General features: G+C 41.6%; 1 protein-coding gene across 1 annotated transcript in view; it reads left to right on the top strand.

Annotated features, from left to right (window-relative positions):
• ITGBL1 (integrin subunit beta like 1) overlaps positions 1-24508 on the top strand; it is a 500590-nt gene that overhangs the window by 233918 nt on the left and 242164 nt on the right. The window contains exon 6 of the mRNA XM_056555676.1: positions 4083-4223. Coding sequence (XP_056411651.1) covers positions 4083-4223 — 141 coding nt within the window. The remainder of the gene's footprint in view (positions 1-4082; positions 4224-24508) is intronic.

Genomic DNA, 24508 nt, shown 5'->3' with positions numbered 1-24508 from the left:
TTGTGAACATGAAAAATTTAGGTTAACACCAGCATTTTAGTGAAAAAATTTTGTTTTTTCATTTTCCCATCCAATTTTAATTGATTCATCAAACACCTGTGGGGTGTTAAGGCTCACTATACTCCTTGTCACGTTGCGTGAGGGGTGTAGTTTCCAAAATGGGGTCACATGTGGGTATTTATTGTTTTGCGTTTATGTCAGAACCACTGTAAAATCATTCACCCCTGTGCAAATCACCAATTTAGGCCTCAAATGTACATGGTGCGCTCTCAATCCTGAGCCTTGTTGTGCGTCCGCAGAGCATTTTACACCCACATATGGGGTATTTCCGTACTCAGGATAAATTGCGTTACAAATTTTGGGGGTCTTTTTTTCCTTTTACTGCTTTTTTTTTTTTTTACACTAACAGGCTGGTGTAACCCCCAACTTTTCCTTTTCATAAGGGGTGAATGGAGAAAAATCCCCCCAAAATTTGTAGTGCAATTTCTCCCGAGTACGGAAATAACCCATATGTGGCCCTAAACTGTTTCCTTGAAATACGACAGGGCTCCAAAAGGAGAGAGCGCCATGCGCATTTGAGGACTACATTAGGGATTGCATAGGGGTGGACATAGGGGTATTCTATGCCAGTGATTTCCAAACAGGGTTCCTCCAGCTGTTGCTAAACTCCCAGCATGCCTGGACAGTCAGTGGCTGTCCAGAAATGCTGGGACTTGTTGTCTTGCAACAGCTGGAGGCTCCGTTTTGGAAAAACTGCCGTACAATACGTTTTTAATTTTTATTGGGGGGGGGGGGGGGACAGTGTAAGGGGGTGTATCTGTAGTGTTTTACCCTTTATTTTGTGTTAGTGTAGTGTTTTTAGGGTTTATTCGGACTGGCGTGTTATGGTGAGTTTCCTGCTAGGAGTTTGCGCTGCGGCGGAAAATTTGCCGCAGCCCAAACTTGAAGCAGGAAGCTTACTGTAAACCTGCCTGTGTGAATGTACCCTGTACGTTCACATGGGGGGGGGGGGGGGCAATCCTCCAGCTGTTTAAAAAATACAACTCCAAGCATGTACTGACAGACCGTGCATGCTGGGAGTTGTACTTTTGCAACAGCTGGAGGCACACTGGTTGGAAAACCTTCAGTTAGGTTCTGTTATCTAACTCAGTATTTTCCAACCAGTGTGCCTCCAACTGTTGCTAAACTACAACTCCCAGCATGAACTGACAGACCGTTCATGCTGGGAGTTGTACTTTTGCAACAGCTGGAGGCATACTGGTTGGAAAACCTTCAGTTAGGTTCTGTTACCTAACTCAGTATTTTCCAACCAGAGTGCCTCCAGTTGTTGCAAAACTACAACTCCCAGCATGTACTGATCGCCGAAGGGCATGCTGGGAGATGTAGTTATGCAACAGCTGGAGGTACTTAACTACAACTCCCAGCATGCTGAGACAACTGTTTGCTATTTGGACATGCTGGGATTTGCAGTTTTGCAACATCTGGAGGGCTACAGTTTATAGACCACTGCTCCAAACTGTGACCCTCCAGATGTTGCAAAACTACAAATCCCAGCATGCCCAGACAGCAAACAGCTGTTTGGGCATGCTAGGAGTTGTAGTTTTGCAAGATCAGGAGGGTTACAGTTTAGAGACCACTGTATAATGGTCTCAAACTGTAGCCCTCCAGCTGTTGCAAAACTACTTATTCCAGCATGCCCAAACAGCTGTCTGGGCATGCTGGGAGTTGTAGTTTTGCAACATCTGGAGGGCTACAGGTTAGAGACCACTGTATAATGGTCTCAGACTGTAGCCCTCCAGATGTTGCTAGGCAACATACCTGCTTCCGTAGGATCCAGGGAGCCGTCCTCTTCTACCGCACGACATCGCCGCCTGCCGATCACCGTCGCCCGCAGCCTCCGGATCGGTAAGTGGATCTTCGGCGCTGGTCCCCGCCGGTTTTCCTGTCCTGCCCTGCCTATTGTAGGTGGGCAGGACGGGGAAAACGAAAGTTAATCCCCCCGCCCCCAATCTGCTATTGGTGGTCGCGTCTAGACCACCAGTAGCAGGGATAGGAGGGGTTGCACCCTAGCCACCTCACTCCTATCCCTTCAGGGGGATCGTAGGTGTCTTTGACAACCGCAATCCCCCTTATATTCCGGGTCACCGGGTCACCATAGACCCGTAATGACCCGGAATCGGCACAAATTGCAAGTGTGAATTCACTTGCGATTTGCGCCGATCGCCGACATGGGGGGGGTCTAATGACCCCCCTGGGCATTTGCACGGGGTGCCTGCTGATTGATATCAGCAGTCACCCCGGTCCGGGACTGCACTAAATAGAGTTTTAATGAAGCTATTTGTGCACGGTGAAATCCGCATTTGTTGCAAATCCCTACACATCACGTTACATCCTCCACAGTATTACGCAGTATTTTGTATTTTGCAAACACAGTGAAAGAGACAGAGTGACGTGTATGGTCACATGCTCCTCCATAGGATGCCATGATATGTACAGTAGTGATGGTAAGTCTAAATCACTGAAGTACATAGGTTCATTTCAAGTCAGTCCTTGAAATGAACTGATTCATGAACCAATTTATCGATTCATCTGTAACAGTAGCCATGTTGGGGGCACTGGGACTCCCGCTGAGATGCCAAACAAGCTGCCCACATGTTATGTTACCCATTTGTACGTGTACAGCCTGACAGTCACTCGCATTCACACATTCACCAGCCTCTGGAAGTTTACGAAAACATCAAAGCTCACTGACTTATATACTAACCATCTAGTAGCTACGCCGATTGGAAAGTAACTGTAACCTGCAAGATGGCACTAATGAAGGCAGGGAAACCAGCCAGCACACTGGAGAATGGGGGAAGTGAGTGGACCAACAGTTTTAACAAAACGGAGGAGCAGACAATGTGCCGCCTCCTTGAGGTACACCTACAAATGCGTGCGGCATACCAGTTGAAAAACACTGGGTTATTGGTAAGTGTAGTCAATGTAATGACAGTCAACCCAAAGACATGCTGTGAGAGGCTCTGAATAAGTAGTTCATGCATAAAAACCTGCCAACCTAATTTAATTCAGTTCTGGTTCTCAACAATATGTGACTAATATGTAATAGAGGAAATTGGGATGGGGGTTTAATTATTATCATAATTTGTTTTGCATCATTGTAACTGTCTGTTGGCAGGAGCTTAGATCTTGAAGTTAAAGGGGCCTCCAGCAAGAAGACTGAATTTCACACTACAATACTTTCTGAACAGATGATTAACTTATGAATTATTTAGATGCAATGTTTAGCTCACTAACTAACAACTTTTAATGTCAAAATGTGCCTTTAATGTGTCTTTTTTAGCCTAAACCATCTAAAGTCTGTGTTTAGCTTTGAAAGTATTTGTCACTTCCTATCACTGTTTCATAATTAAGTTCCCTCTCCCTCCCTTCTGTAGGGACATGACATGATTGACTAAACACAGGGTTAGATGTAATAAATACAAGAATGATCAATGTTGTCATTTCTAGAATACTTCAGCCTAAGAGAAGGAGACTAACTAGTGATCGAGAGGTGCAGGCTATCAAACGCCAGTCTCTCCAGTTGTATAGTTATTCTGAACAATGATGCCTCTTGCTCAGCCACTGTTGGCAGCCTGTCAGCTTCAGACAACTCATTTAAAAGATTCAGGATCAGAAGTCAAGATCACAGACTTTATATAACTTCAGCTACACTGCTGGTTGAGAGATCATGGCACAATAAGTAGAAACACTTTTTCCCTAGAGAAAAAGATACCAGTCGTAAAGAAGATGCAGTTGTTGGAGAACGGATGCCATTGGATTCATACTGGGCTGCTGGTCTGTTCTCTAAGGTTTCCTCACTTCTCTTAATTTACTCCAACCACAGCTTCCTTCACAAACTATATACCTGATGCTGCTTCTATAGACCATGCCCTATTGTTTTGGGAAATAGCCTTTTACCCGAAATAAAAATCTTCAATGTACATAGTAATATGTTACACTAGTACAGAATGCAGTCTAGACTCATAAAACGTAATATAATATGTGTTTTTCTTACTGTATGAAATTTGTTTTGGGTGCAGGCCACGGGAAGTGTTACTGTGGAAACTGTTACTGTGAGGCTGGTTGGCATGGAGATAAATGTGAATTCCAGTGTGACATCACCCCAAGGGAGATTAAGAAGAGATGCACATCTCCAGATGGCAAAATCTGCAGCAACAGAGGTGTGTCATTGTTAATAAACTTCACATCTGCATGGCTTTCAATTAGTCATACACAATAAATGCATCTGGTTTTCCTTCGTTTCTGCCTATAAATAACCACTGGAACAACTTATGGATGAGACGGTAATAAGCGCTGCTAATGGATCATTCTGTTAATTCAATGGAAGCAAAATATTGATAAACATAATGCTTTATTTTCATGCCTTCTGGATATCCAATATGTTTAATCAGGCCAAAGGGTTTATCATTTAATTTAGAGAAAGAATAAGAACACTCAAAAATTTCCAATATTGCACACATCCTGTCTCAAGAGTTGTTACTTTATAAACAGTTTGCTTACCTATGTAAGGCTACGGCCGCATGTGACTCTCAGCACTGAATGAGGATTATCAGCACTGAATTTTGGCAGCATTTACAGTACCAGCACAGTGGATTTTGTAAGTCTCAACCACATGCTTATAAAAAAAAATCTCATGTGGAAAATTGATAAGTGGTCCAGATATAAAGTCATTGGGGGAGATTTATCAAAACCTGCGCAGAGGAAAAATTGACCAGTTGCCCATAGCAACCAATCAGATTGCTTCTTTAATTTTTAAAAAGGCCTTTGAAAGACAAAAAAAGCAATCTGATTGGTTGCTATGGGCAACTGGTCAACTTTTCCTCTGCACAGGTTCTGATAAATCTCCCCCATTGTGTTAGATCTGCTGCAGATATATTATCGATTTATTTTTGCCATTGACTTCAGTGTTTAAATTAAATTCTGCAATACGCCTGCAGGTATCGTAGATCCACTCAGCTCGGCACCCTAAGGCAGCTTCCTTAGATGCCTAAAGGTATCGCTGGCCCCCGACGATGCATACAGTACTATATACATTACTGCTTACTACTGTATCAGAGAGGGGAGTGTGAATAGAATCCAAAATCCCTGCTCCTATGTACAGGGGAAAGTCCATACCAAAATCTGATTTTGTTCAGATTTGCTGACGCGAAGATCACTGTGGAAGTGCTGATGATTTTCCTCAGTAGAAAGTCCAGAGCATTTCCAACACGTGTTTGTAGCCTAAATACTTCATTTAGACTTATGCCTTCAACAAAATAATATATATTTTTGTGTTTTTTAATTGGAATGGATGATGCTATCTCTTACTCAACATACAAACATGAAGCTTTGGACTTAGTATTGGTCTAATTCTGTGGGAGTAGTATATATACAGTATACGCATAAGTGAGTTAACCCCTCACAATATTTTTTTAATATCTTTTCATGTGACAACACTGAAGAAATTACACTCTGCTACAATGTAAAGTAGTGTATAACAGTGTTTAAAGTTACTGTTCCCACAAAATAACTCAACTGTCTAAACCTTGGCAACAAAAGTTAGTACACCCCTAAGTGAAAATGGCCATATTGGGCCCAAAGTTTTGATATTTTGTGTGGCTGCCATTATTTTCCAGCACTGCCTTAAAGAGGTATTCCATGAATTTTTACTTTCACTGTGCTACAGAGGCTGTAAAATTAGTGTAGTTCATAATATAGTGTCTGTACTTGTGTTTGATGGTGGTCTCGCAATTCTTACGTGATCTTTGTTTATTTTTAACAGCATAAAAAATGTTGGCATTCATGGTTCCCTCAATGAACTGTCACTCCCCAGTGCCGGCAGAACTGCTGGCCCAGACCATGACACTTCCACCACTATTCTTGACTGTAAGCATGACACACTTGTCTTTGTACACCTCACCTGGTTGCCCTCACACATGCTTGACATAATCTGAACCAAATACGTTTATTTTGGTCTCATCGGACCACAGGACATGGTTCCATTAATCCATGTCCTCAGCCTGCTTGTTTTCAGTAAACTGTTTGCAGGCTTTCTTGTGCTTTTTTCTGGGATGACAGCCACAAAGACCAATTTGATGCAGTGTGTGGTGCATAGTCTGAGCCTTTGTACTGTGTGCAGGTGGTGGGTATAGCAATATTTTACCTCATACTTGCAGGCTTTCATGACTGCAAAAAAGGCTTTTATTCAAAGCCACTGATGGTCGGATAGGCGTGGCGCAAGGTACGCAATGCCCCGCCGCCCCACGCCTATCCCCACGCCTACCCCGTATGTCCACGCTGGGACCTCTGTGTGATTGACACACAGGTCCCAGCGCATGCGCCCTTCAGCTAATATAACCTGTGCGCCGCTGTGGGCTATTCAGCAAGCGCTCGCTCCCGCCGCTGTCTTCCTCCTCAGTGCGCCTGCGCAGTGCTAGGTGCAGAGAGCGCGCTTCTCTGCACCTAGTATCGAGAACTAACCTGATTGTGCGCTGCTCTGCTCAGGCGCACTGAGGAGGAAGATGGCGGCGGGAGCGAGTGCTTGCTGGATGACACACAGCGCAGGCTAGATTAGCTGAAGCGCGCATGCGCTGGGACCTGTGTGTCAATCACACAGAGGTCCCAGCGCGGACATATGGAGTAAGTGTGAGGGTGGGCGTGGCGTCACGCGCCACGCCTATCCGACTGTCAGTGGCTTTGAATAAAAGCCTTTTTTGCAGTCATGAAAGCCGCCAAATTTCAGGTAAAAATATTGCTTTAAACACCACCTGCACACAGTACAAAGGCTGTGTGCAGGTTATTGCACCAAAATTTCGTGACAGTTGCGCTTTAACTACTTTGGTTGGCCATGGGGAAGCCTGTTCTGAGTGAAACCTGTCCGGTGAAACCATTGTAAGGTCTTGCCCATCATGCTGCAGCTTTATGTAGAGCAACACTTATTTTTTTAGACCCTCAGAGAGTTCTTTCACATATAGTGCCATGTTGTACTTTCAGTGACCAGTGTTAGTGTCAGGATTCGGCAGGCTGGAGGTGGATCCTCTGTGTCAGAGAGGGATTGGCGTGGACCGTACCGATGGACCAGTTATAAGTTGCTACTGGTATTCACCAGAGCCCGCCGCAAAGCGGGATGGTCTTGCAGCGGCGGTAGCAACCAGGTCGTATCCACTGGTAACGGCTCAACCTCTCTGACTGCTGAGATAGGTGCGGTACAAGGGATTAGGCAAGAGCAAGGTCGGACGTAGCAGAAGGTCAGGGCAGGCTGCAAGGACCGTAGTCAGGGGCAACGGCAAGAGGTCTGAAACCCTGGCTTGGGACATACAAGGAATGCTTTCATTGGTACAATGGCAACAAGATCCGGCAAGGAAGGGAAGGGGAAGTGAGGTTATATAGGGAAGTGCACAGGTGAATACACAAATTAGGACCAGGCGCCAATCAGCGGCGCACTGGCCCTTTAAATCGCAGAGAGCCAGCGCGCGCGCGCTCTAGGCAGCGGGGCCGCGCGTGCCGGGACAGTACAGACGGGGAACGAGTCTGGTAAGCGGGCCGGGATGCGAATCGCAAGCTGGCGTGTCCTGCATCGCGGATCGCATCCCGGCTAGGGACATTGTCGCAGCGCTCCCGGTCAGCGGGTCTGACCGGGGAGCTGCGAACAGGAAAACGCTGCGAGCGCGGCGGGGAGGAGCGGGGACCCGGAGCGCTCGGCGTAACAGTTAGAAAGTAACAGAGCGATAACACCAAATTTAAGACACCTGTTCCCCATTCACACCTGAGACCTTGTAGCACTGAGTCACATGACAGCTCAGAGAGAAGAACAGATAATTGGGCCCAATTTGGACATTATCACTTAGGAGTGTACTTTCTTTTGTTGCCAAGGTTTAGGCATTAATGGCTGTATATTGAATTATGTTGTGAGGAATGTAACATTAAATGGGCACTCTCAATAAAACAAATTTTTGCTATTGCACTCCTTAGGGTAAATAAAAAATCTTTCTAATGTACTTTTTTTTTAATGAAGTTTTCTGAAGTTTAATGATGTTTTATTTGTGGCAAAACAATGGTGGGTGTACTCAATCTGGTAGGTTGTCCGCGAGTCTAGTACAGTGTAGACCCCTTATGGCTACACCAGGATTTAAACAGGCAAAAATAAATTCTGCATGCAAAAAAGGAATATTAGAGAGAATGTGTACTTGCTCTAAGGGACAAAAAGTAGATGTAAATGTGGTGTGATAGTATAAGTGTGAATAGGAGATAGTAAGTAGCCTAAAAACGTCCAAAAGTATATATGTAGTAAAGAACCATGGGTTCAAAATGTGAACTAAAACATAATTTATTAGTAAATACAATAGTTACTGATATACCAAAGTGGATGCCAGCAATAAGAGAACTGCAGGATACACATCAAATCATTATCCGATCTGCGGACAAAGGAGGGGCGATTGTGGTCCTGGACACCGAGTATTATGTCCAGGAGTGTAACCGACAACTGCAGGATGAGGACACCTATGAGAAATTGCTATCGGACCCCACAGATGACTACTCGGTCTAAGATGGAAACACTGTGCAATAAAGCTTTTTTAGACCAAATCTTAAGTAAGTCAGAGAGAGACTTTTTATTAGGTACTGAAAAAAGACTTCCATTATTCTATGTACTACCAAAGGCACATAAAAACCCCACACAACCTCCAGGAAGACACATAGTTTCATTTATACAATCCCTAACTACAAATCTTTCAGAATATGTGCACCAATACCTCCAGCCACTAGTAAAATGAATCCCTTCATACTTGAAACACACAACGGACATTATTAGAGTTGTAGAAAGTTTACAACGGGAAAACTATTACATTTTATGTACCCTGGATATGAGTTCTTTATATATGTGCATAAACCATCAAAAAGGAGTTCAAGCTGCTTTTCAATTTTTGACTAACAAAGGAAACATTCCACCCCTCCAGATTGGGTTTTTAACAGACAGTATGGATTTTATCTTAAATCATAATTATTTATTTTTTAATAAACAATTTTTTTCGTCAAAAAGTTAGTACTGCCATGGGGACCAGGTTTGCGCCGAGTTATGCAAATCTTTTTAAGGGGTTTTGGGAACATTTAAACATTATCCCTCTTCTCGACGTGGATCTGGTCCTCTGCCATAGGTACATTGACGATATTTTTATGATATGGAAAGGCACCGAAGAATCTTTGAGTAAGTTTTTAACCACTCTTAATAATAATAACAATAATAATAATGCTTTTAATCTTATCTTCACCCCACAAACAAGAAGAACTCAAGTGGAATTCTTGGACCTGACAATTAAGGTAAAAAATACAAAACTAAAATGTGAAACTTTTAGAAAACCGATGGCCAGAAACTCCTTCATTTTATTTTCCAGCTGCCATTTACCATGTTGGCTTTTAAATGTACCGCAAGGCCAATATAGAAGGTTGAAAAGAAACTGTACTGAAGAAGAAGACTTTGAAAAAGAAGCCCTGAAAGTGACAGAGGATTTAAAAGAAAAAAACTATCTAGAAGAAGTACTAACAAAATCACTTGCAAAAATCAGAGAGCAAAAGAGGGAAGATTATTTCATAGAAAAAACTAAGATGGAAGAAGTAAAGGAACAACAGATGAAATTAATCTTACCCTTCAACAGTCAATACAAAAAGGTGGAATATATAATCAACAAATATTGGCCTTTACTTCAACAGGACAAAATACTAACTCCAATTTTAACCAATAACCAACCAATTTTAACCAACGTAACCATTAACCAACAAGTGAAAATAGTATTCACCAAGGCACCAAACTTGGGAATAAAATTGGCACCGACTACGAAACAACCAATCATGGAAACAAAAAGGGAACAGAAAACATGGTTAGCCTTAAAAGTATTTTTTATAAATGTGGAAAATGCAGCAATTGCAAGATAACAAAATTTCTTATTATCCTATACAATGATCATATACAATAGCAACGACTACCAATATGACATCACAGAGTTTTTGACATGCACAAGAACCTCTGTACTTTATATGATTATGTGCCCATGTCAAAAGCAGTATAGTGGTAGAACAAAGAGAAGCCTAAAAACGAGAGTGATGAACATATACACAATATTAAAATAGGCTTAAAAAATACTCTCTGTCCATGAATTTCAAAGAGGCGCATAACAGTGATCCATCTGGTTTATCCTTTATAGCTTTAAAAAGAGTAAAAAAGAATTGGAGAGGAGGAGACCATATCCCAAAGATGTCAAGGGAAGAAAGCAAAATGATATGAGTTCAACACCTTAGCACCTTTTGGTCTTAATGCAGACCTGGACATTTTTGGCTTTCTAATATAACATTAAATCAGTCATATTTTACCACTTACCAATGTTTACCTTCTACCCATTCCCATACATTTTACATGTTTACATCTCCATACATTTTATTATATTTTTATACCTCCATATTTTTTTACATTTTTTTTTTATAGATTTTATGCACATATGCAAAGAGTCTTCGAACACCAAACCATTCCCACACATATTGAAGCACATTGAGGCATATTTATTTATTCATCTCATGCACTTTAATTCTTGTCCTCTAAATTTTCACTTCTGTATCCACTCCTGGTTTTATTTTTAGCCACCAAAAGTATATGTATAACACTGATCCAGTATGGGTTTTTTAGACTGCCCATTTAGAGAACTATAAATAGTTCAATTACACCGAGTCCACATTTCACTGAGGAAGAGCCCAGGAGGCTCAAAACGCATCTCATGTCTAAGTGAACCCACGCCACACTTCCAATCAACCCCCCTGCTAGAGCCTTACAGCCTATCATTCATCCTGCACATCATTGGAGTGCGCAATTCTCCACGAGGACCCATACAGCAATGTATCTCGAACGCCAAGGCATCGCTCACCAGTGGGGCTTGTCTGTCTCACGGCAGACTTCCCCGCTTGAAGCAAGAACACCGCCGCTACTTGCGGGGACCCAAATAAGGTAGACGTCCTTCCTCCGGATCCAATGGGTGGGTGAGTGAACCGGATTACCTCCTTTGCCGACCGCCGAGTGTGTCCCCCACCACCATTACTATCACTGTAGAGGCTGTCTGGGAATATCTCCTGTTACCACAGGTATCCCCTCCAAGCTCAAGTGCGAATATTGGTACGAACACCAGTACTATAGTGCACACATCAGTTAGCGCTGCAGGAGTGGGCACTTCTTGCGGTGCTCCAGCGCTTCTTTGACTCTACCTGAACTTAAATTTTGCTTCTGTTGCTATGGATTGCCATCTTTTCTAAGCGGTGGACATCATCTAGTTACAATTGAAATTAACTTGTTGGCAGAGTGTAGTCTTGTTTGAACTTAATATATATATGTTTTTATACACATTTACCAGAGTGGATTGCCGGCATCCACTTTTGGTATATCATTAACTATTGTATTTACTAATAAATTATGTTTTAATTCACATTTTTAACCCATAGTTCTTTACTACATATATACTTTTGGACGTTTTTAGGCTACTCACTATTTCCCATTCACACTTATTCTATCACACCACATTTAAATCCGTTGTTTGTCCTTGAGAGCCAGTACATTTTCTCTCCAATATGTATTATTTGTGTTTAAAAAAGCTGCCACTAGGTGTCTCCCTACTTTTCCAAATCACATTTCCCCATATCTATTGCGCAGACTTTGGACTCCTCCTGGCCTGGCAGAAGTCCAGAATCCGAAAATGCAGTCTGGAGTGCTGGGCTGCTCTGGGCTGTGTGTAGCAGGGTGAGGGAGTTAGTGCTCCCGTGTAGGGCTTCAAAGGATGTCACTCCTGCTGGGTAACACTCCTTCTCAGTCTGTGAATCTGACAGCAGAAAATACAGAGCAATATCAAGGTAGAAAACTAAAAAATAATAAAAAATAAAGGCAGTGGGTGGTTTATCATGATGGGAGGATTATAAAATTTAGCAAGATCTTGAGAAGTACTCTTTAACCCCTTAAGGACTTTCAGTTTTTGCATTTCTGTTTTTTCCTCCTTACCTTTTAAAAATCATAACCCTTTAAATTTTCCACCTAAAAATCCACGTTATGACTTATTTTTTGCACCACCAATTCTTCTTTGCAGTGACATTAGTCATTTTACCCAAAAATCCACGGCGAAACGGAAAAAAAATCATTGTGCGTCAAAATTGAAGAAAAAATGACATTTTGTAACTTTTGGGGGCTTCCGTTTCTACGCAGTGCATTTTTTGGTAAAAATGACACCTTATCTGTATTCTATAGGTCCATACGGTTAAAATGATAACCTACTTATATAGGTATGATTTTGTCGTACTTCTGGAAAAAATCATAACTACATGCAGGAAAATGTATGCGTTTAAAAATGCCCTCTTCTGACCCCTATAACTTTTATATTTTTCTACGTACGGGGCGGTTTGAGGTTTGATATGACTTTTTGATCACTTTTTAAAAATTTTTAAATGGTATAAAAAGTGACCAAAAATACGCTATTTTGGACTTTGCAATTTTTTTTACGTGTACGCCATTGACCGTGCAGGGGGGGGGGGGGAGTATGTAGTATGTGCTTGGTATTAACTTTATCTATAACGGTGTGTTATATGGGGGGGGGGGGAAAGCTGCGCCCCCCCAAAAATGGGGGCAAATTGCAGCGCTTTGAACCTCTAATAAGGCCCGGGTCATGCTGAAAAAACTGCGGTGGACCCTTGGGGACCTATTAGGGGTCAGGGGGGGGAACATTTTGTTATATTTTTTTTTCCTTTTTTTAACTTTTTTTTTTTTTTTTTTTTTTACTCCTACCTTTCCCTTTTCTGTATTCTGTCCCTGCTCTAAGGGGTATCTTCTGTCCTGAGGGGCAGCGATCACAGCAGAGCTATCACGCCCCCTCCCGTAGGCTTGCATTGAGGCGCGGAGCGTGGCGTCACACGCCGCCGGCCCTGTAGTCACCCGTAATCAGACGCGGAGCGAACATGCTCCGGGGGCTGATTACAAACGGGGTGCCGCGTGCATGATCACGGGCGTCCCCAGCTGCGGGACTCCCACAATCAGGCATCTTATCCCCTATCCTTTGGATAGGGGATAAGATGTGTAAGCACCGGAGAACCCCTTTAAGTGGTTAAAGGTAAGGAGGAAAAAATGAAAGTGCAAAAACGGAAAAACCCCTGGCCCTTAAGGGGTTAAACACTGGTATACAGGCTGTGCACTCACTACTTTTCATTGTAGCAGAGTGTCATTTATTTAATTTTGTAGAAACGATTTTTTTGCCATGTTTGTTTTTAGCCGTCAAAAAATATTATTTTACAGGAAAGGTAAATGGAAGAGGAAAATAGTAAATGCTTGGAACAAACTTCTAGCAGATATTGCTGGCAAATCCACAGTAAGGGAATGTATAGGGTCACTGTTTATAGAGACATGTAAAATGTTTTAATCGGTCAGGGTCAGAATGTTCAGACCCTCACTAGAACTGAGCACTTTACTAAGCCTTCTCGCTGCCTGCTGCATAAGACACACACTATAATAAGTTTATGCAGGGAGCAGCGGAATGGGGAGAGATGTACTTAGCCAAGTGCTTCTCCCGACTTATTCTAGCGATCAGTGGCAGTTTGAACATATGTCAAATGTTATTATAAGGGAGAATGACACTTTAAACCTTGCTTTTTATAAGCATTTATCTATATATTCTAAGGTAAAAGTACAAAGGAAATAATTAAGGACAGACTAAATGGACCAGTGCAGCTACCATCAGACACAGTGCAGAGATGTGCGAGGCGTACTCGCACATCGCGGCCGCTATCCCTGCTCTGAGATAGGCAGAGAGCTCCCGCGATGTGCGAGTATACTGCGACTCGCACATTGCAGGGTGTCTGCTGGTAGCGGCGTATTGCCACTACGAGCAAGCACATGTAAAGCCAGCATAGAGCGGGCCTTCACCAGCAGATTTGCAGCGTAAAATACGCTGTAAATCCGTGCGTGTGAACGTACTCTATGGCTAAGTTTCCACTAGTGTTGAGCGGCATAGGCCATATTCGAATTCGCGAATATTCGTGAATATACGTATGAATATTCGTCATATATTTGCTAAATTCGCATATTCGTAATATTCTCGTTTTATTTTCGCATATGCGAAAATTCGCGTATGTGAAAATTAACATGTGTAAATTAGCATATACAAAAATTAGCATAACCGAAAATTAGAGCCTTCTTTAGACCACACAAGCTGGAAGCAGGGAGGGGGGATCACTGTGATGTGTACTGTGAAAAAAAAAAAAAAACGAATATTAGTAATTACGAATATATAGTGCTATATTCGCAAATATTCGCGAATATGCGATATTCGCAAATAAAATTTGCATCGCGAATATTCGCGAGCAACACTAATTTCCACTTGGTTTTTGTTCTGGCAGTTTTTGGAATACTGCCACTGCAGTTCAGTTTTTGAGCCAGAGCCAGAAGTGTATTCAAAGGGAATAGGACATATAAAGGAAGAACTTACACTTCTCCTCCCTTATGGATCCACTTCTGACTTTGGCTCAAAAACTGCAGTGACAGTATTCCAAAAACTAACAGAAAAAAAAACCAGGTGGAAACTTAGCCTTAGGCTGAAGTCTTAATGGTCACACGCACAGTATTCTGATTTGATGCGCAGGATTTTCTGCTGCAAATTTCAATGTAAACTAAATGACTGACCACTGTCACGATGCCGGCTGGCAGGAGGTGGATCCTCTGTGCCAGAGAGGGATAGGCGTGGACCGTGCTAGTGGACCGGTTCTAAGTCACTACTGGTGTTCACCAGAGCTCGCCGCAAAGCGGGATGGTCTTGCTGCGGCGGTAGTGACCAGGTCGTATCCACTAGCAACGGCTCAACCTCTCTGACTGCTGAAGATAGGCGCGGTACAAGGGAGTAGACAGAAGCAAGGTCGGACGTAGCAGAAGGTCGGGGCAGGCAGCAAGGATCGTAGTCAATAAGGCAATAGCAGGAGGTCAAGTACACAGTATGGACAAACACAGTAATGCTTTCACTAGGCTCTAAGGCAACAAGATCCGGCAGGGGAGTGCAGGGGCAGTGATCAGATATAGTCTGGGAGCAGGTGGAAGCCAATTAAGCTAATTGGGCCAGGCACCAATCATTGGTGCACTGGCCCTTTAAGTCTCAGGGAGCTGGCGCGCGCGCGCCCTAGAGAGCGGAGCCGCGCGCGCCAGCACATGACAGCAGGGGACCGGGACGGGTAAGTGACCTGGGATGCGATTCGCGAGCGGGCGCGTCCCGCTGTGCGAATCGCATCCCCGACGGCCATGACAGTGCAGCGCTCCCGGTCAGCGGGACCGACCGGGGCGCTGCGGAGAGAGAGACGCCGTAAGCGCTCCGGGGAGGAGCGGGGACCCGGAGCGCTAGGCGTAACAACCACAGCTTAAAATCCTGCGCATCAAATCTGCACAGAATACTATAGGTGTGAATAGACCATAAGTGGGCAGACTTATGTGTGACCAGTCATAGCTTGCTGGAGAACAGTTGTTAAAAAAAATGGAAGATGGTGCTTGGTGATAATTTATAGAATGCAGACTGTTCACAGAGCCCTCTGCTGCATGGGCTTTGAATGTGTAATGAGCTCTATGTGACCCAGGAGCAGGGCAGACTGACCACAGAGAACCATGGGGGAGATTTATTAAAACCTGGCAAAGGAAAAGTTGCCCAGTTGCCCATAGCAACCAATCAGATTGCATATTTCATTTTGCAGATTCCTTGTTAAAAATGAAAGAAGCGATCTGATTGGTTGCTATGGGCAACTGGGCAACTTTTTTTCTAGATAAGTTTTGATAAATCTCCCCCCATGATGTTTTAGACATCCGACCTGCAGGCTGAAATGCTATACTGCTATAGCTGAGACAGGAAACTGTGAGGAAAGCAGTGACCAGGGCAGCAGAGTGGAAAGTCTCCTCATGAGACTACAGTGCAAAGAATGTTTGATGAGAACTGTCCGCAGAAGGATCTTACTGCATTACTGTACACTATAGCAGACTCACAACCAGTTTTTGAACCTATAATTTTTAAATTGTCATTGTTAACCCTTTCAGGACCGGGCCCTTTTTTTTTTTTTTTTTGAGGTTTTGTTTTTTCCTCGTCGCCTTCTAATAGACATAACTATTTGCATTTCTCCATCTAAAGACCAGTATGAGGACTTATTTTCTGCGTCACCAATTGTACTTTGTAATAACATCACTCATTTTGAGGTTTTGTTTTTTCCTCGTCGCCTTCTAATAGACATAACTATTTGCATTTCTCCATCTAAAGACCAGTATGAGGACTTATTTTCTGCGTCACCAATTGTACTTTGTAATAACATCACTCATTTTACCTCCAAACAAAAAATTATTTGTAGGGCAAAATTTTTAAAAAAAATCACAATTTTGCAGCTTTTGAGGACTTCCGTTTTTACCCAGTGCACATTTTGGTAACAATGATACATTATCTTTATCTAGATAGGGAAACATCCATGCCATGTGTAGTTAGACCATTACATGTTATTCCTGATGCATTGAGGAAAAAGGGAAAGATGGAATGATGTTCATTAAATACATTCTAATATATCTAAAGATGAGAGAATTGCTCTAAAAAATTTGCGCAATGACCCCTCCCTTGTAGTTAAAAAGGCTGACAAGGGGGGAGCCATCGTATTGATGTGTAAAGAAGATTATGTCCAATCAATTGAATGATAGAAATGTATATTTACCGTTAAAAGAATATCCTACATCTAAACATCCCCATTTTATACCTACTCCCAAAAATCCACAAGGATCGCAAGTGATCGTTTTGGTAAAAGGTTCCCTGTTGGAGCCGCTCGCGATCCTTGTGGATGGTTTCCTTCAGCCAGAGGTGAAAAGATTGGAACGATGTCTGCAAGACACTACACATTTTCTTCAATCTCTCATGGAGATAGATACAACTAATGTAAAATTTTTCTGTACTTTGGACGTCCAAAGTTTATACACACATATTCCCCAAGCAGAGGGAATACAATTTATTCATGAAGTCCCATGCAAAAACAAGTCATTTAGCAATCGAATGATTGCATTCCTTATGGGTTTATTAGATTTTGTTTTGTATAAGAATTATTTTTGTTTTGATACTCAATTTTTTTCTTCAAGTGGGCGGGACTTCCATGGGGTTTCCTGTCGCCCCAAGTCTCGCCAACATTTTTATGCACACATTCGAGAACAGATCCGTCCTCTCCCTCAATGGCATGGAAGCTCCACTGACGTGGTTGCGTTATGTGGATGATATTTTCATGCTCTGGGGGGGAACAGAGGAATCTCTCCTCGGTTTTGTACAGAGATTAAATACATTGCATCCCACAATTAAATTTACTCTGACGTATGATTTACAAAAAATAAAATTTCTTGATGTAGAGGTTAGTAAAAATTATAATAGATGTGATACCACATTGTTTGTGAAAAGTACAGATAAAAATAACATGTTACCTAAAATTAGTTTTCATAATCCTAACATCTTTCGAGGTTTACCTAAAAGTCAATACATCAGAGCGAAGAGGATAATTAATAAAAATGAAGAATATGAAAAAAATACAAATATCATTACCGAAAAATTCGAAAACAGAGGATATTCTAAAAAGGAACTAGAGAAAATAGTACGTGAAGTAGCCCTTGTAGACAGAACTGATCTATTGAAAAAAAATGAAAAAAAATGCAGAAAAAAATGGAAAGAGTAATGTACATTAGTACTTATGACAGACATACCAATTTGATTAAAAAGACGGTGAATAAATATTGAGGCATAATTAAATCTGACCCCAAATCTGTTTAAGGAACCTCCTATGTTTGTACACAACTGGGGTAAAACTATGGGAAACATGTTAATACGTGGAGATATCACTAAGAGAAAAAAGATCATCAAACATTTTTGAGTTCTAGACGTAAAGGAACATATCTGTGATGGATCCTAGAGTCACCCTACCTACTTGGATGGAGTTTAGGACATCACTATTTGTACCCCACAGTTGATGTTGTCCAGTGACATAAAGTTCAGAGTTAAAATACTTTTATTTACTGTTTTCATACACTTTCTGCACACGGTCCACTTTCTGTGCACAATACACCTTTTTGCACATGGTCTACCTTTTGCACACTGTCCACCTCCTTTACACAATACACCTTTTGCACATGGTTCACATTTGGCACATGGTCCACTTTTGCACACGGTTCACCTTTTGTACAATACACTTATTCTACACATGCTTCTCCTTTTTGCACACAGTCCAACTTCTGCACACCTCCACCTTTTGCACTCAAGGCACTGTATAGGGAGAGCTATTCAACTTTATTGGATTATCTCCCAGACTGACTGTCACCTGTATTGTCTTTACTGACCCTTCCCCCTGTGATGTCCTTCCTATAAAAGAAGACACTTGTTCCACAATAAAGAGCTCTGATTTTATACCTGAAGACTGGTGTTGCCTGGTTCTTTGGGTACAAGGATGCAATAATCTCTAGTTCTGCCTGGGGATATTGCCTGTCATATGCTGGGGCTTGTCATCTGGAAGGAGAAGTCACTTTTGGCGGAGTCGGTCCGTCACAATATCTATTTTTGGCATGTTCACATTGTAATAATGTAATAAAAGGTGAAGATATCTACCACCCTAAAAAGGGTTTTAAAATCTCCAGTCGAGGTTTTAATTCATGTAATTCAGAGAATGTAATTTATATGTTGAAATACCCTTGCGGAAAATGCTACATAGGTCAAACTAGCAGAAAAATGAAAGTGAGACTAATGGAACATAAAAATAATATTAGAAAAGCTATAGACACTAAATCTGTAAGTGAATCAACTAAATTTAGCGAAACTACAGTTGCCAGACACTTCCTAGAAAGACAACATAATATCAATGAATTACGGTGGCAAATATTAGAACAAGTTCACACTGATGCTAATGATAATGCGAACCACAAGCGTCTTTTGCAGAGAGAGGCATATTGGATTAGCTACTTTGAAATGATCTCCCCATCAGGCTTAAATTAAGTCTGTAGTCTGAAAGCTTTTTTATGAACATTTATATATAATCCAGAGTATGGATGAGATGACACACATAAACAGAAATACTATTGTAATTTAAAAGTTTAAGGAAAACTCCTGATTACTCATATGTGTGATTTCTCTTCTAATACCCTGGAAATCCAGGCTCTAGTACGCATGAGTAAGGGGGTGTTCCCCTGAAACGTTGCGTCAGACCCTGATGGCTCCTAACTAGTGTGCTCAGATCTCTGCTAGCATGAATGTAATGTTTTATCATCTTATAAAGCTATGAATATTACAGAAAATTTTGAATAAAGAAACTAAGAATGAACCATCTAACCGTGAGTGCCTGAATATTCTACCAAGAATGAATTATAGCTCATGTTTTTTATGTATAAGCTGCCTATAGTGGAGTTTGGTGTAGATCCACACCTGAGCTTAATCAGCGTCTACACAGAGACTTACATATCAACAAAGTATTTAGTTGGCCACCAATTGTGCAAGTTCTCCCACTTAAAAAGATGAGAGAGGCCTATAATTTTCATCATAGGTATACCTCAACTATGAGAGACATAAAGTGGAAAAAAATCCATAAAATCAAATTGTCTGATTTTTTAACTCCTTAACGACAAAGGACGTATATTTACGTCCCCATGCTGGCTCCCGCGATATGCAGCGGGGTCACGGCGACCATCAACGGCCGGGACCTGCGGCTAATACAGGACATCACCAATCGCGGTGATGCCCTCTATTAACCCTTCAGATGTGGCGACCAAAGCTGACCGCCGTGTCTGAAGCGAAAGTGAAACTATCCCGGCTGCTCAGTCGGCTGTTCAGGACCGCCGCGGCATCCCGAACAGCTTACAGGACACCAGGAGGGACCTTACCTGCCTCCTCGGTGTCCTCGGTGTTCGAATGACTGCTCCGTGCCTGAGATCCAGGCAGGAGCGGTCAAGCGCCTATAACACTGATCACAGGCATGTTAATACACACCAGTGATCTGTGTAAAAGATCAGTGTATGTAATGTTATAGGCCCCTATGGGAGTTATAACATTGAAAAAAAAAAGTGTTAATAAAGATCATTTAAGGAGTAAAAGTTTTAATCACCCCCCTTTTCCCATTAAAAAAATAAAACAGTGTAAATAAAAATAAACATATGTGGTATCGCCGCGTGCGTAAATGTCCTAACTATAAAAATATGTCGTTAATTAAACTGCATGGTCAATGGCATACACGTAAAAAAAATTCCAAAGTCCATAAAAGCTTATTTTTGGTAACTTTTTATACCATTAAAAATGAATAAAAAGTGATAAAAAAGTCAGATCAAAACAAAAATGGTACCGATAAAAACTCACCGATAAAAAGATCAAGGCGCAAAAAATGAGCCCTCATACCGCCCTGTATGTGGAAAAATAAAAAAGTTATAGGGGTCAGAAAATGACATTTTTAAACGTATACATTTTCCTTCATGTAGTTATGATTTTTTTCAGAAGTACGGCAAAATTAAACCTATATAAGTAGGGTACCATTTTAACCGTATGGACCTACAGAATAATGATAAGGTGGGATTTTTACCGAAATATGCACTGCATAGAAACGGAAGCCCCTAAAAGTTACAAAATGGCGTTTTTTCTTCGATTTTGTCGCACAATGATTTTTTTTCCGTTTCGCCGTGGATTTTTGGGTAAAATTACTATTGTCACTGCAAATTAGAATTGGTGATGCAAAAAATAAGCCATAATATGGATTTTTAGGTGGATAATTGAAAGGTTTATGATTTTTTAAAGGTAAGGAGGAAAAAACGAAAATGCAAAAACTAAAAAACCGTATGTCCTTAAAGGGTTAAGAATTTATTAGCAAATTATGGTGGAAAATAAGTATTTGGTCACCTACAAACAAGCAAGATTTCTGAATCTCACAGACCTGTAACTTATTCTTTAAGAGACTCCTCTGTCCTCCACTCGTTACCTGTATTATTGGCACCTGTTTGAACTTGTTATCAGCATGAAACACACCTGTCCACAACCTCAAAAAGTAACACTCCAAACTCCACTATGGCCTAGACCAAAGAGCTGTTGAAGGACACCAGAAACAAAACTGTAGACCTGCACCAGGCTGGGAAGACTTAATCTGCAATAGGCAAGCAGCTTGGTGTGAAGAAATCAACTGTGGGAGCAATTATTAGAAAATGGAAGACATACAAGACCACTGATAATCTCCCTCGATCTGGGGCTCCAAGCAAGATCTCACCCCGTGGTGTCAAAATGATCACAAGAACGGTGAGCAAAAATCCCATAACTATACAGGGGGACCTAGTGAATGACCTGCAGAGAGCTGAGATCAAAGTCACAAAGGCTACCATCAGTAACACACTACACCACCAGATACTCAAATCATGCAGTGCCATGCGTATCCCCCTGCTTAAGCCAGTACATGTCCGGGCCCATCTGAAGTTTGCTAGAGAGCATTTGGATGATCCAGAAGAGTGTTGGGAGAATGTCATATGGTCAGATGAAACCAAAGTGGAACTTTTTGGTAAAAACTCAACTCGTCGTGTTTGGAGGAGAAAGAATGCGGAGTTGCATCCAAAGAACACCATACCTTCTGTGAACCATGGGGGTGGAAACATCATGCTTTGGGGCTGTTTTTCTGCTAAGGGACCAGGATGACTGATCCGTGGAAAGGAAAGAATGAATGTGGCCATGTATCATGAGATTTTGAGTGAAAACCTCCTTCCATCAGCAAGGGCATTGGAGATGAAACATGGCTGCGTCTTTCAGCATGACAATGATCCCAACACACCACTCGGGCAACAAAGAATTGGCTTTGTAAGAAGCATTTCAAGGTCCTGGAGTGGCCTAGCCAGTCTCCAGATCTCAATGCCATAGGAAACCTTTAGAGGGCTGTGTTGCTCAAAGACAGCGCCAAAACATCAATGCTCTAGAGGAGATCTGCATGGTGAAATGGACCAAAATACCAGCAACAGTGTGGGAAAACCTTGTGAAGACTTACAGAAAATGTTTGACATTGTTGCCAACAAAGGGTATATAACAAAGTATTGAGAAGAACTTTCATTATTGACCAAATACTTATTTTCCATCATCATTTGGAAATACATTCTTTAAAAATCAGACAATGTGATTTCATGGATTTTTTTTCTCATTATGTCTCTCATAGTTGAGGTATACCTATGATGAAAATGACATGCCTCTCTCATCTTTTTAAATGGGAGAAAGTTCCCAATTGGTGGCTAACTAAATACTTTTTTTGCCCCACTGTATATGTCCATTTGCAGTAAGGGGTTAAAGTTATGCATCTGGGTACAAAAAACATGCATGCAGCATATGTCTTAGGGAGTAAAACTGGGAGAGTCACTGGTAGAACAGGATCTGGATGTACTTGTAGATCATAGACTACAGAACAGCATGCAATGTCAAGCAGCTGGTTCTAAGGCATGCAGGTTATTGTAATTTATCAAAAGAGGCATGGACTTGACATAATACTACCCCTTTATAAAGCATTGGTACGGCCTCACCTGGAATATGCTGTTCAGTTTTGGGCACTGGCTCATGAAAGGGATGCTATGGAGCTGAAAAGGGTAAAGAGACGCGCGACTAAACTAATAAGTAACATCTTGGCTATGAGGAACAATTTAAAGAATTTAATTTGTTTAGTCTTGAGCAGAAACATTTAAGGGGGGGGATATGATCAACTTATTTAAGTATTTAAAGTATATAAATGGTTGATACAAAAAATATGGGAAAAACTATTCAAGGTAAAACTCTCTCAATAGACAAGGGGGAACTCTGTCTGGAGAAAAATAGGTTTAGTTTCCAGGGGCAACAATCCTTCTTTGCCGTACAAACTGTCAATTTATGGAACATTTCATCCACCATTACCCCTTCCATTCACCTCCATTCACATTCCATTGGTTTGAACTTGATGGACAAATCTCTTTTTATATCCGTACTGACTATGCAACTATGTAACAGTTGTACGTCATTATTGAAAAGTACCAAGCTTGTAAAATTCCACTTTTAGGTCCATCTTGTTACCCTATACCCCTGCTCAGTACCATTACGTCAGTTGTAGAACTCTCTATGCCTATGTATAGCATAATATCTTTTTGGTCTACTGCCTCTAATTTATCACTTTGCAAAAAATGCAGATAGGATTAGGCACAAAAATGCAGATAGGATTAGGAACAAATATAAAAAAACATTGAGGCTCATAGTCTAATTTCCTTATCTGAGACACACTAAGGCCAACTTCCTAGGAAGCTGATTACCTATCATGATGTTTAAGCTGGTATCTGACCAAAGATTAACAAGCATTATCTAGTGGTTTGACAAAGCACTGCAGTTCTTTGTAGACACCAACAGCTATGCTATGACTGTTCCTAAAAACATGTTATTGCAAATAGCTATTCTCACACTTTCCACCAAGATTGCCTATACTGCTAAATTATTATTGAGGGCACTGTAGATTAAAGTCCCTATTTTCCACTTCTTTTCTCACCATACTGCATTATTTATTTTATATTAAGTGATTTAACAAAACTTGCTATAAATTTCTGCAAAACAAACAGTTAAGTTGTAAATGTCTTTTTCCTTGGCAACTGTCCAAATCCACATTACTGTATAGCAAAAATGAAAGCCCTAAAGAAGCCTCTTTTAAATACATCTTCACTGACAATAACTGCTATAGAATGAGCATCTAATTATCCAGAGAGCAGTTAAAAGCTCTCTCCTATCTTAATTATGAGGAGAACTTGGCGTCTATGCGCGTTTAGTGCAACTACATTTAACATCCGGGCCGCACAGAGAGATGTCACTAATATACTGAAAGCTAAATATAAAACGATTAGATGTTAAATTAGATGCTAATCATTTTAATAGTTTCTGTTTGGCACATTGGCATTTATGTTGTTTTTGAAATTTTTGGGATATGAAATTTTAATATAACTATAAAAACTGAAAAGGGTTAACCTGCAGGAGGGGGAGACGGTTTCCGAACTATGCCCATTGTGTGAAATATAAAAAAACAAATCTCTACTTACCTTCAGAGCTCCCGTGGCCACACTAAACACCCGCTCTGATGGCACACTACTGGCCGGGCAGGACAGCTTTTCCAGAGCAAACTCTGCTAGTTGTGGCCACAACTCAAGTTTGGCTGCCCAGAAGTCCAGCGGATCTTCAAGGTATGTTGGCATGGGCATGTCAAGGTATGCCACGACCTGATGGTTCAGGACCTGCTCCAGGTCTACCTGCTGCTGATAAGTTGCTTCACTATGCAGGTGAAGAAAGGTACTCATCAGCGACTGTAGGCTCAGGCTGCTGCTGATGGAGCTGGTACTGCTCCTGCCACCCCACCCATCCCCAGAAGCCATGGCAGTGGAAGGTGAGTCCAGGGGGCCACCCGATTCAGACCTGGGAGA

The sequence above is a fragment of the Hyla sarda genome, chromosome 2, assembly GCF_029499605.1.
Source record: "Hyla sarda isolate aHylSar1 chromosome 2, aHylSar1.hap1, whole genome shotgun sequence".
In the NCBI taxonomy this organism is placed as follows: Eukaryota; Metazoa; Chordata; class Amphibia; order Anura; family Hylidae; genus Hyla; species Hyla sarda.
This window is presented reverse-complemented; position numbering and strand designations above follow the sequence as displayed.